General features: G+C 33.4%; 2 protein-coding genes and 1 long non-coding RNA gene across 7 annotated transcripts; 2 read left to right on the plus strand and 1 right to left on the minus strand.

The window, feature by feature from the left end:
* Positions 1–832: 832 nt before the first annotated feature.
* LOC112800788 (PHAF1 protein At3g51130) lies at positions 833–6682 on the plus strand. Of its 2 annotated transcripts, none has more exons than XM_025843181.3 (15): positions 833–1175; positions 1526–1608; positions 1822–1896; positions 2293–2360; positions 2443–2548; positions 2653–2713; positions 2800–2966; positions 3105–3167; positions 3318–3365; positions 4674–4787; positions 4878–4977; positions 5068–5147; positions 5335–5439; positions 5543–5595; positions 6409–6682. In XM_025843181.3, the coding sequence occupies exons 1-14, from the start codon at positions 1079–1081 to the stop codon at positions 5588–5590; spliced, it is 1215 nt and encodes a 404-aa protein (XP_025698966.1). In that variant the 5' UTR covers positions 833–1078; the 3' UTR covers positions 5591–5595; positions 6409–6682. The 2 variants fall into 2 exon arrangements, with proteins under 2 accessions (XP_025698966.1, XP_025698967.1); XM_025843182.3 differs by having other exon boundaries at positions 870–1404.
* An 875-nt stretch (positions 6683–7557) lies between these two features.
* On the minus strand, positions 7558–11742 carry LOC112800787 (probable serine protease EDA2). Of its 4 annotated transcripts, none has more exons than XR_011881796.1 (14): positions 11355–11742; positions 11142–11273; positions 10901–11056; positions 10369–10551; positions 10112–10228; positions 9938–9991; positions 9760–9831; positions 9411–9616; positions 9148–9242; positions 8751–8825; positions 8532–8615; positions 8170–8311; positions 7911–8012; positions 7558–7797 (listed from the first exon to the last, which is right to left on the minus strand). XR_011881796.1 is itself a non-coding variant. In XM_072236704.1 (13 exons), exons 1-12 carry the CDS (start codon positions 11499–11501, stop codon positions 8196–8198), a joined length of 1437 nt encoding a protein of 478 aa, XP_072092805.1. In that variant the 5' UTR covers positions 11502–11742; the 3' UTR covers positions 7558–8012; positions 8170–8195. The 4 variants fall into 4 exon arrangements, 2 of the variants coding, with proteins under 2 accessions (XP_072092805.1, XP_072092804.1); XR_011881795.1 differs by having other exon boundaries at positions 7558–7801; XM_072236704.1 differs by having other exon boundaries at positions 7558–8012.
* Positions 8206–8725, plus strand: LOC140184663 (uncharacterized). The gene is made up of 2 exons (XR_011881798.1): positions 8206–8379; positions 8499–8725. It is a non-coding gene; the product is annotated as an uncharacterized lncRNA (long non-coding RNA).
* Positions 11743–13772: the final 2030 nt, after the last annotated feature.

Genomic DNA, 13772 nt, shown 5'->3' on the forward strand with positions numbered 1-13772 from the left:
TTTATTAAGACACAGTTGAATGCAACAACAGACACACGTATTGGATGAGTGTCAATAAATATCGTATTTAAAATATGTCCAACATGTAAATACGACAACTTAACAAAGTATCCGTACTTCGTAGTAAAAAATAAACTAGTCTTTTTTATTGGAGAGCGGGGAGCTTTGCCTCGCTCCTAGTCCTTGGTTTACAAATTTTGACGTCATTCTAAGCGAAATTTTGATTAAAGTTGTCTATAATATAATAATATTTAGAGTTAAACTGTCAGAATTAAAAAATTTAGGTGTCGACAACTAAGTTATTGAAAAATATTATTAACAAAATAAATATAAATAATTTGAAAATACAAAAAAATAATTAATAAATATTATATTTTTACAAATAATAAAAGATTTTTATATTTAATAAATAATTTATTTATTTAATTTATTTTTTATAATATTTAAATAAATATTTAAAAAATAAAAAATATACAAATAAATTTAGAATAAAAATTATCTATAGATTTTTTATTTTAATTTTTCAAAAGAAATTGACCATTCACAACAAAAGTGTTTTTTAAAAAATCCATTAGATATAAAATTAAAAAAATTTTGAGAATAAAAAATATTATTTTTTAATAATACTTATAAAAATTATATTAAAATATAATTTTTAATATTTTTTAAAATATTATTTAATATTTAATTTTTTATCGTATTTTTTAATTTTTTAAAATTTATTTGTCATTAACATATTTAAGAATAATTGTTTTGGCAATTTGAACTTTTGACTACTATTTTGAGAGTTTACTGTTGTATTTATTTAAGATAGATTAAATTATTCAAATTCGTAATATTTATAAAAATTTTGAATAGAAATTTGAAGTATCTTATACAAGTTATACGTATCTTAGTTGTCTAGGAGAACAAGGGAAAGAAATAGATAGAAGAAACCCATTCCCCATTTCCATCATATCATATTTATACATTCAATTCAATTTGAAGCCGCGTATCGCCGTGTTTTCCTTAGGCCTTCGATCCCGAAAGTAACGGAATTATTTTACCAAAATACCCCTCCGAAATCCAAATACCCAATATGTTGCAGAGACCCAGACGGCGCTGCGAGGGCACTGCCATGGGAGCCATCGTTCTCGATCTCCGACCTGGTCTCGGAATCGGACCCTTCTCTCTTGGTATTCCCTTAATTCCATTCCGTTTTAAAATGAAACAATAAAAAATTCGTGTTCATGCTTTGAATTGGGAATTCGTATTGAAGAAGGATCCAATGGATTTTCTGATTTTCTCTTCAATTGATCCATTCGGTTTCCTTATTGCATTATAGCAGTGGTGGATCTTCAGTTGATTGATTAGGTGGACTTGTGTTGAAGGCGCCGTGATTTAATTTTGACTTTGATCGATTAGGTTTTTGGTTATTATCACTTACGATAGCTCAGCTTGTTTGTTTTTTTCCGGCACTGTTGAGGAGTCGATATTATTGGGATTTTGCTAATTTAGGTTACCCCCGTTTATTGGTGGTGTTCAGGGATGCCGATAAGTGAAGCATTTGCTCAGATAGAAAATCAGCCGAACATTTATGATGTGGTTCATGTTAAGTATTATGATGAGGTTCGTTTCATGTGTTCATGACTTAAAGTTATTGTTGACTGTGTTGTATAACGAAGTTTAATCTCGTGGAGATAGTGGGTTTCCTTGATTCTGTTGAACTGGCAGAATGCTTTTGGCAGGCAATAATGCTATGGCTTCACCTTTCACCTCTGCGAGGTGTCTCTGTTTTATTTTGTATCAAACTTATCTATATTTGCTCTTATGCAATTACAGGAACCACTTAAGTTGGATATTGTTATAAGCTTTCCAGACCATGGTTTTCACCTTCGTTTTGATCCCTGGTCTCAGGTATTGTTTCCGCAAACTAATTACCCAGCGTGGCTTATTTGTAACTCATAATATTAGATGATGCGGCTCAGTTGGAGTCTTGGAGATATTCGTTCATTATATATTTATTTGACACGTTGAGTGCTGGACTAGCTAGTAGTGCAAGGTTAGAAGGTTACAACTTATTTGATTGTTTGGTTTGTTTTATGGGTGTCTCATGATCAAGATCAAAACATTCTAAATTAGTTGGAAATATAGTTCAAAATTCAAATTGAAAAAGTGTGTAAAGAATTCTTACAGAATATTAGTAGCTTCTGATGTATGTAACCCTTATGCTTTCAATCGGTTAAAGTTGTTGTGTTGAGGCTATAGTCTCCACCTAATTTATAATGACCTGATTTTCCATTATTGTTTTAGAGATTGCGCCTTATTGAAATATACGATGTAAAGCGTCTTCAAATGCGGTACTCGACTTCGTTGATTGGGTGAGTTTGTGGGCCTCGAATTTTAGCATCTACTTCCTGTGAAATAATGTCTTGTGTTAATGATCGTCTTCCCAATTTTTAGTGGACCGTCGACTTTGGCCACGTTCGTTGCTGTATATGCCCTGTTTGGGCCCACATATCCTGGAATTTTCGATAAGGAAAGAGGCATATACACTCTATTCTACCCGGTATGTGGTTGAGATGTCAAATGCTTAATTATTCGTATTTAAATTTATGTCCTACAGTTTGACCTAATATTATTTAGACTATAAATTCCTTGGTTTGGTTTTAGGGGCTGTCGTTTGCATTTCCTATTCCAAGTCAGTATACAGATTGCTGTCATGATGGGGGAGGTATTTATCACATCATCGTGAATTGAAGCATAGAACTATATGTTATTATTCGAATTTGTTAACTCTGTCCCTTTTCATTATGAAAGTGGAATTGCCATTGGAGTTTCCAGATGGCACTACACCAGTAACTTGCCGTGTGTCCATATATGATAGTTCCTCTGGTAAGAAAGTTGGTGTGGGATCCTTGATGGATAAGGCTTCTGCTCCTCCTTTACCTTCTGGCAGCATTTATATGGAAGAAGTTCATGTTAAGGTTCGGTTCTGAGTCCTCTATCTGTTTATAGGATGATTCTCTCAGATAGCATCGTTATAGACAAACTTTCTGGCTATTTTGGTAAATTGACTATAATGGCATATAATTCAGTTATTATTTTTTTTTTTTTTTGTATAGCTGGGGGAAGAATTGCACTTCACTGTTGGCACGCAACACATTCCTTTTGGTGCATGTCCTCAGGTAGGATGTATATTACATACAATAGGTCCATTTGAGCTAAGCTTTTATTGGATTACTTTCTGAGATTGCATGTTTTTCAGTGGTCATCTTTCCCTCAATTTGTATTATTCGTCTGAAGCAAAGTTCATGTTGTACTTCCTGTTTCTTCAGGATGTGTGGACTGAGCTAGGTCGTCCCTGTGGCATTCATCAAAAGCAGGTTCCTTGGATTACTATTTTGTATATGAAATGTGATGATTTTGTAGGTCTTTTTGTGGCATTCTATCAATATATAGAATATCTAAAAATTTTGATAAACCCTGCATCTTTATTGGTTGTGTGCCATGAAGATTTGAATTTATGTTTATTTACAGTTCATGTATTCAGAGGTGTATTTATGGTTTGCTTGTTAGCAAAGAGCACTTGTAGGTCCATGAACCATGTTTCAAATCTCCTGTCATGCACTTGTATTATTTGTTTTTTATTTGATTTGTTGTTCCTTCTCTTTTTTCTCCCCCTCCCCCTTTTTAATTTTTACAGCTAATTAACATATAACAGAATACTTTAATATTTATAATAACATTTGCTTGGTTGTTTCTTCTCTTTTTTACTTTTTGTTTTTTCCCCTTAATTTTTACACCTAATATCATATTAAAAAATACTTTAATATTTATAATAACATTAACATCTAATGGATGTTAAAAAAATCTATATATATGTTAGTACATAAAACTAAATTCTTTTAATTATTTATTATCTCATGATATTAAAAATTTAAAATCAATACAAGTAAATTCTTTCAAATGAATATATTTTACATATTTTATTCATGAATATATTTTAAATGCATATAACAAAATTATTAGAGCAATTGATTTATATTATTTTATGCCATATTTTAAGATAATAAAGCATAAAAAATAGAGTTTACTTGTCACATCACATCAACACTCAACAAAGCAAACTGATTAACCAAATAACCATGAAAACCAAAATAGATAATTTTCATATTTTACCGGATCTAAAACCAAAATGAAAATTTTATAAGGACCAAGACAAGATAACTTCCTTATTAATTCTACCAGATTCCTCTGCCCTGCACCATCATTTTCAAGTGTAAATTCAAAGCATGTTCTGCCTTTAATTTAAGGATCATATACGGAGCTTGGCAATCTATTGCTGCATGTTTAAGACTGCGCATATGTTTGGTAATTTGGTTTGGTTAAGGTGTAAAGAGAGTGCAAAGAAGTCGGGTGAGAAAGTTCATTGTTAAGCTCAAAACACATGGCCAGGTGGGAATGTGGGGTTGTCCAAAATGGAGTTATCATCTATAGGAATATGAAGCTAATTATTTCTCCTCGTAGTTCCAATGTAAATTACAGAGCTTCATGGACGGAGCACTGATGTCCACTAGATACTTAGTCATTTATTTTATGGAGTAGAAATCTAGATTTACTGTTAACTATCCTTTTAGAACTAAACTGCTCAGAATGAATATCTTTTACTGATCCTGACTCTCGCCCTGCAGGTAGATCCTATGGTTATTCATTCTGCCTCGGATCTTCGGCCTCGAACAACTCTTTGTGGAGATTACTTTTATAATTACTTTACTCGTGGTCTGGACATCTTATTTGATGGGCAGGTTTGTTGTTTGCATAATGACACATCCCTTTGTTCTTATACACTGACAGAAACGAGAATTGAACTCACTAGAAGTCTGTTGTTTTTTCAGACTCATAAAATCAAGAAGTTTGTGTTACATACTAATTACCCGGGTCATGCTGATTTCAATTCATACATCAAGTGTAACTTCGTTATCCATGGCTCAGATTGTAAGCAATCTTGTATTTACAATGCTGTATCTAGATTGCCGTTCATTAGCAGCTATGGGTGAAGTTATAAATTATTATTTTCCTTGTCAGCTGCCGGAGAATCTTTTCAGGAAGTAAATAACAGCAAGCAGAGAGCTATTACACCTAGTACAAAATGGGAACACGTAAAGGTGATATTCTATCCCTCCCAAGTTGAATGGATACCCTTATATCGATGTTCTTTTATGGAAGATGAATAATACAGTTTGATTTCGAAAGAGCAAATAATTGTGTAAACTGACAAGCTTTGATGTGGTTTTTTATATTGGTCAACAAAAGTTTTGGTGTATAATAATAGCTTTCAATTGATTCTGTTAGGAAATACTCGGGGATTGTGGGCGAGCTGCGATCCAAACTCAAGGTTCTGCGAGTAACCCTTTTGGTTCTACTCTTGTATATGGTTATCAAAATATTGCCTTTGAGGTATGGCATTCTTTGCAATTACAGTCCGCTGCTTGTTTAATAATTTAGTCCTGTATGATGCTAAAAGGAGACTGCTAATCTGTACCATTATGATGCTAAGCAGGTGATGAAGAATGGTTATATTGCAACCATAACTCTCTTCCAGTCATAATCATGGTACACATCTTTTTTTATCTGGCTGACTTGTGTAAATATTAAATCGCAAACACGCAAGAATCCAAGCTAATTGCTACTAACTTAGATTTATTTTGTTAGATTTAATTTTTTATTTAACTTCAATGTACTTCTCATGTAAAAAGTATTACAAAAATATCTAATCATATATCCCTTATCTTAAAAAGTCTGAAAATAGAAGCATGTGACTGCACCCGCGTGAGACTGTTGTATACTTATAAATACATTGATTGATAGTTTTACCTTTTTTTTTAATGGTAGTCTCTGGTTACTGTTTAAGAGCTTCCGATTGGGTTCTTAAAATTTTGAAATTGGTTCCCCATGGGCTGTAAGTGATGAGGTGGTAACTGGTGAGCAGATGTGGTTACCCATTTGGCTTGTGTATTATCAAAAGGTGTCCCATTTACTCCGTAGAAGCCATTGTTATGTGACTGTTTACGTGCCAGTCATGTGACTTTTCTTTTGGGGAGAAGCAAACATAAACCACTTGGCTGCCGATCATGCAGACAAAGTTGAAAGTTGGTTCCCCACATTAGCACTGAATGAATGTATGCCTGACATGTCTGGACCAAATGGAGTGTTTGTGTGTATATGACACATTTTCAGGCTTTTTTGGATCGATTTAGAGACTTCTAAGCTAAAGTGACTATTTAAAAGTGCTGGGCAAGCATCAAGGGACCAGCATTTATTGGAAAAACATACTGATTAATTTGCAGAACACGTGCATTAGTCATCTTTTATCCTTGTGCATTGCAATTTCTATGGACTATTGGTTAATCTTAATTTCTGTCTCAGTTGTGTTAAAAGGTTTCTCAATCATGGTTTATGAAGCTTCACAAGGAATGGCAGCTTAGGTTTGTACGAAATTTCTTCCATGGCGTAAATGGGAATTTCTCCAAAAATATTTGGTTCAGCTGTCATCGTCATGACGTGGCAAGGAGCTATGGCAAATTGACAATTGTACAGCTGGGTATTAAATTGTACATATTAGAATTCTGTAATATAATGTGATCTTCTCTAACTTTGACGTTTTGCACGAAGTTTATACATATAAATTTCTATTGCTTTACGTGTCAGATAGCATCACGTTGTGTGACTCTCGGTTACTTTACCTGCTTTAATCAATGTTTCTTGGTCAAACTTATCTCTTTTCCTTCTCCAATAAGTATACGCTTAAATTAATCGATTAGAATCTTGCTGTAATCCATATGCTGTAGTTCGTTTTGTTTTACTCGTGATGTAACGTATCTCGATGGATAATTAAAAAGTTCATATAAACATTTTTCATTTAAATGTTTGTTTAAAATAATAGGTTCACATGAAAATTTTCATGGGAAATGTATGACAAAAATTACGTCTTCTAAACAGATACAAATGCAACGTCTTGTTTATTTTTGTTTAGTTGTGTCAAGAATTCTGGTTAAGAAAATTAAGCTTAAATGGATGTATTCTTAAAGTCAATATCCAGTTAGATAAACCATTCGTGAAGATGGAACCACTTTACATATTCTTTTCACTCCAGCTACCCACGAACAATTTGAACATGGAATGATCTCAATGCCTGGGACATGATGGAATTGGAATGTAAGTTTCGTGGCTAAAGTGAAAAGGGAAGTATAATTTGAACCGTAACCCTGAATACCAGTGAAAGTGAACATTTTAATCGTGTCCAATAATAGTACAGCACTAGCAGCACTATTACATCACATGCAACTGGCAAGGAATATCTTGATGTTTTTGTTTGTTTCGGCTTCTTTCATTCTTTCTGCCCCTCCCTCTCTTTCTCTTCTCCCCAAACCCACCAAAAAAGGTGCAATAAACTCGTGTTGATAGCTTGGCCTGGCCCCATATGCATGTGACAGGTTAAGGACGCACATTTCAGTGCCCCCCCACAAAAAAAAAAAAAAAAAAAAAAAAAAAAAACAGAAAAACCAATCTCTATTCTTTGGGAATTCGAATGATTTGCCCATTTATTCACATGACATCAAATTCTTAAATCTTTTGTTCCATTCATTCAAGGTATTTAACAGATTGGCCACAGATTCTTAACAGGCTGAGAAGTTTGCCAAAGAATTTCTAGTAAAATTACAGTGAGAAATATCACGTGTGATTGTGCTTTGAAGTTGCAAAGGTATGCTAACAATGTCTTGTTTGAGGGAATCCTCCTCAAGCCTAACTGATTCTCTGTCTATGATAAATGAAGTTATACAAACAGTGATTATTCGTTATTCAATTCAGTTCAATATTAGATAATCAATAATCTCTCTCTAAACTGAATAAAAATGATATGAACTTACCTATGTAGTCACTTAAAAATCATGGTGGTTTATGGAAGTTAGCTCTCATGGTCATGAAGGTTGTCAAAACACGTTGTAGTGAGCTGATACTAAATTCCTCACCTTGTCATAAGCATTGAACATAACATGTTATTAAAATAGGAGGCAAAAATCTCACTTCTAATTTCCAAAGCTATTAAGAGTTAACGAGAAATAAATAACAAATAATTCACAAAGGTGATTCACAATTCATTAATTCACAGAATTTTTGTTGTCCTACATCATCTTATTGCATGCTAAGAATAATTATATACAGCTCCTGCTCGTGTCCTGGCACTCAGAAAGCCACAGGTCTATGTGCTCCACAATCTTTTGCCGGACTTTGTGGACTGCATCAGGGGAGGTGCAGTTCTTCTCATTACCTAGAATGAAATTTCGTTATCAAAATGCAGGAGCATAATCATGTATTGTGAAAAGTAAACCAAAAAAGGTGATGTTGGCAACTAATTTGAGTTTTCTTTCTACAAGAAATTATCATGTTATTGTCATTTTTTTCTTTTTTGCAGTGCTAAATCTATTTGTTGGGATCTTGCAATGGAAATACTGTAGGTTTAAGATTGGCGGTGTAGAAGCGATATATACCTTCAATGTTAAACGGAGATTGAGGACATCCACGCATGTCAGTTCCATGGCCGCAATTAGAACACGTGATTGTATAGGAAGGCACTGAAAAGTTCAACCGCAATTTGATAATAGTAATGGTTGGATTTGAAAGAAATGCAATTTTGACATTGTGCCAGAGTAATAGCATTAATAAAGAAGGGAATTATTCAAAATTGAAAATAGTTCATTCCAACTCACTGTCAGGGGATGACGCTTGTTTTGATGCACGGCGCCAAGGATCCTGGGAACCATTTGTAAAAACTATCTTTGAACCTGTCCATGTACGTTACATTAGGGTAGATGAAAGAAGTCAAATTCATGATGACAATATAACATGATATTCAGACTAAAACCATAAAGACATGTAAAATATGCTAATAAAAAAGTTCTAATAGATTACTTTATTGGCTAATTCAATCATGATTCAAACTAAAATATGCAAACACAATAAAGACTCCCATTTCATTAGGTTCTTCTAAGTTCACAACAACAATAATTAAGGCCCGATAAAGATAGCTTATGAATGTTCACTTAACACAACGATAAAACAAAGCTTTGCACCGAATGACACATTTAGGCAAGGGAAGTTTCTGACCAGCAATTTTGGTGCCTCCATAGTATATATTAGTTGAATCAACATCAGGAAAGATGCCTTCTCCAAATACATTTTTGCAGAGGTCCAAATGGTACCTGAAATATCTAAGAAATTACTTTTTCCAATTTGTGAGATCATGATCACAAAGTATACAAAAAACTGGAAAAATGAAATCCATTGTGTGATATGCAAAAAATGAGGAAAGGAATCTTGTCAACAAACAAAGAAGTATACAAAGTTAACAATGGAGAAAAGAAGATTGCCTTGTATCAACTTTTGAGGAGCGCACACTATCATTAGAGGGAGCCACTTGAAAATATGCTACTTCGGTGCAAACTTGAAACCACCACAGTCTATCAGAACTGTCTTCACTAGCAGCAGTGTTTTTCAAGTAATTCTGGTTGTAAGATTGTACGCTAGCACCATAGTCTCCAAGGTAATACTCTTTTACATATTTGGCATAAGCATCCTACAAAATGATAATATATGTGAAATCAGATTAGTAAAGAGGTAACCATCCCCACCAGGAAGAGGACCAGAGACATTGACACATGAGTGTATAATTCATTAAATTAAGAATACTGAACTAAGAAGCTAGCTTGAAAAGCATACCACCAAATCATCCCCAGCCTTTTTTGCCTCAACAAGAGGCTTGCATAATTTATCTGGATTTCCATATTGAAACTGAAACATTCATAAAAAACCGGAAGAGCAGTGGGAAAAAGTGAACTTGAATACAAGATATTTCACCGACTTGAAGAAATGAAACAGCAGATATCATATGAATTACCGCTGTAGCAGCAGCATCTGCCAAAAAGTACAGGAAATCACCATCAATTCTGAGCTGCATAGCAAGGCAAAGATCAACAGATATCGTGCAAATCATACCATAAAAATCTATTGGGCTATGTAGCTCATGCATGTGGGTAAATAATAATATGATCTATAGAGTAATAAAGCATACACCAGTTGCATCGAAAGATGCCTTTAATGCCTTTCCATTAGTTACTAGTTTTTGATCGACGAGTTTAGTGGTTTCTTGTAATGCTGCTTTACATTCAGGACCTGCCGACTCACCAACCTGCATGTTTAAGACAAAACTCAACACTTGAATGAAACTAAACCAAAGGGAACACTGTACAATGTATGGAATCTTCTGAAAATCTGTAAAATAGAGATATGGTGAGAGTATGAACATAAAGGAAAAATCACTATCTTCACCTGCTGATCAAACTCTGTGAAGTTATAAACAGCAAGAACAACTGCAGAGCTTGCAAGACTTCCACATGTTAAATGTGGAAACTTAAGACGAAACCATGCACTCAGTGCTCCAGGATATGAGACACCAAAAACAAACCATGGATTTTCTTCTTTTGTTCTATTAAGCTTTGCATTTAAAGATTCCTACAAGAAGTACAATAAGCAATTAAAATGATGAGCAATAAGCTAATCCACACTGCAGACTCTTTAAGTCATCATGAAACCTGAAGGAAAGTATGATAAGATTCACTCAAATTGACATAAAATATTCCCATTTTCTGGGCATTGTCATTGATTATTAATGATAAGCTCAATCTTGAGCTGACTAACAATCAATGAACTCCTTTCTCACTGACATCTGCGAGGTTGTGCATTCTACAATTTGATTTTAATTGACAAATTCCCAACTAGTCCCTAAAGGCACTACTTCACTGAGTTACTGGTTAATTTCTGACATGTCATCAAACAGGAAGTTAGAAAAAATCTAACTTGCCTGATAACTCTGGCGAAAAACAGCCAAATCAAAGAGTGCTTGCTTGGATGAAAGATATCTCAAATTTTGTGTTGTGAGCTGTTTAAACGGAGAACTCTTTCCATAATAGCGATGCTCAAGGGAAACCACAGCTGCTCCAAACTTCTTTGCCAAAACCTATAGTGTGTTACAAGGCAAAGCCAAAACTTATGATCTCAATTCACCAACAACAATGCATATTTGCGGAAAGATTGAAACTTACAGCAATATAGTCGTTTTTGATCCCCTTGCATGTATATTCACCACAAATTACCATAAAAATGGGTCCATCTGGACTACGGAAAAAGTCAAGGAACTCGTAGTATCTTTGCTGGAATTGGCTCCGATCCTGCGACTGCAATTCGCGTAATTATGAAAAAGCGTGATGCAGATGAAATGGCGCAAAGAATTATAAGATGAAATTGAAAGTACTGACATAGGGAGAGTAATGATCGAGGGTTTGAGAGAACCAGAGTTGTTGAGTGGTCAAATAGTTGGCGCTTGAATTCGCAGAGTGTGTGAGTGTGGGGATGAAGATCAAGAGAGAAACACAGAGAGAATAGCGGGTCATCATCTTCATCATTCTTCACTCATCACTTTATCTTCGGTGTTGGGATCATATCTCATCCCAGTTCTGTTGTACGGTAAAGTTAGTTAAACATGGCCACCCCTACACCTCACTGGTCAAAGTCAAACTCAAGAATCAACAGTTTACATTAATTACAGATCAAGAGCTTCTTTTATTTATATATGATATATGATCCTTTAATTAATTTTTTTTTTATTTACAAAACCATTTAAGTAATGAGCATGAAAACTTGATGATATATTATTGAGCAGGCCGCCAGTATTGATCTATTTATTGTTAGAGTAATTTAAGTTTATGTTTGTTATGAAGTTAGATTTTTATCAATCTATTGATCATTGAATGATGGGAAATTTATAATGAATTAATGATTATGTATACAAAATTTTAGTATATTGTCCACATCAATATAATGCAGTTTATATTAATTTTAGTTAAAATCACGATAATATTATTAGAGGAATTTTGTGAATTATATTATGACTCACTCTTTTGTGTTTATCGAAAGTGACATTGAATTATTGACTTTTGATATCTATTTTCATTTAATTTGGATAATTTCATGAATAATTTAATTGATTTTGGACAAACAATTTAAATTAATTATCTTGAATGAAAATTGAAAATAAAAAAGAATTTTTTTTAATTTATAAAAATTAAAATTTCTTAAATCAAAGTCGTCACTACAGAAAAAATTATATTGAAATTTTTTAAATTACTTAATCTATTGGCTTGAATTTTTTTTAGAATAAAATTTTACATTCAAGCAAAATGTTATCTAAATCTATCCAAGTTGTTGTAACAACTTTTTAAATCACGCGCTCTTTCTTTCTGTCTCCTTCTTCTCATATTTCTTCTTCTTCCAAATTTGGACAGATTCTTCTCATCTTCTTTCTTCTTCTTCTAAATTTACATACGTAAATTTTTCTTCTTTCCTTCTTCTTCTCCTCCTCTTTTTTTTCTACTCTTAAAAATTATCAATTCAATTTAATTCAGAACACATGCGTCCATTCAATTCAAAACAATTCAATTCAATTCAATTCGTAATGAACCGAACATGTTATTAAGGTAAAATAATTGTATAGTACTAAATGAACGGAACATTATCTACTATATAAAATCAAATTCAAAACGGCTTTCTGCATAATTAACTGAACACGTTATTAAGGTGATATAATTGTATAGTTGTTAGGCAAAAAATTATTATCACTTAGTGTTAGACAAAATATTATTTTTATATAGAAAAATTATAAAAATAAATAATTAGTTATTTGATAATGTTCTTATATATAATATTTATATCTATTTTAAATTAAATTAGATCATTTGATAGTTGGTTATTTATTTAAATTTTGAAATTAACATCAAGCAAGAAGGGCGGGAACAGTTACAAGAAATTCAAATTTCCTGCAAGTGGTGTACAAAGAGTAACTGCCCGTTGAGATTAGGCTAGTCTATAAATAAAGCTTTAGGAACACGTTGCAATCAGTTCAGTTCTTCTTGAAAAACACTTGGAGACTCAAAAACGCTCTCAGCCTCTCTGGCATAACAGAGTAAAATTGGAAATCTTAAGTAATTCCTCTGAAGTCTGAACTCAAACTTGTATTTTATTTTCTATTTTTAATCAAAGTTCTTTACTTTTTATTTGTTCTTCTTCACCTTCTTCTTTCTTTCTCTTTTAATTTCTACATTTTACTTTGCCTCTGGCACCTTGCATGTTTTCTTTTTATCTTTAATTTTACTTTTGAAATTACAATTGAGACTTTGAGACATCCACAAAAAGAGTCGTTTCCGCTCCTTGAATTAAGATTGTGAAACAAAACTCGAAAATTGTTGATTTATTTGTTGTTAACAATGGAACAAAAATTTGAGTAAAACAAATTGGCACGCCCGGTGGGACATTGTCAATAGATTGTAATTGTCAAAAGAAAAATCAAGAGTTTTGAATTTGCATGTGGTTGCGCAGTGGTAAATTCGTGCGTCCAGAGCCAAGGAAATCAGCGTCAGTTGACATGTCAAATACTTCTGCAGCATCTTCTTCTACTTCTAGTGATAAGATTAGAGGAAATGAATCCGGAAATTCTCCTGTGATTTCAAATGCAGAGCCTACCTTGATGTCAGTGAGGCATGATGGCGTTGGCCATGCCCATACAGGATTAAATGCAACTCATATAAATACCATGGGGTGGCCGCCATATGGCTTGCCACCGGGGTATGTCCCCTCCATGGTGACATAAGGATTGCCTGTGTCTCTCTACTCAACTTTTC

The sequence above is a fragment of the Arachis hypogaea genome, chromosome 5 (genome assembly GCF_003086295.3).
Source record: "Arachis hypogaea cultivar Tifrunner chromosome 5, arahy.Tifrunner.gnm2.J5K5, whole genome shotgun sequence".
Lineage (NCBI taxonomy): Eukaryota > Viridiplantae > Streptophyta > Magnoliopsida > Fabales > Fabaceae > Arachis > Arachis hypogaea.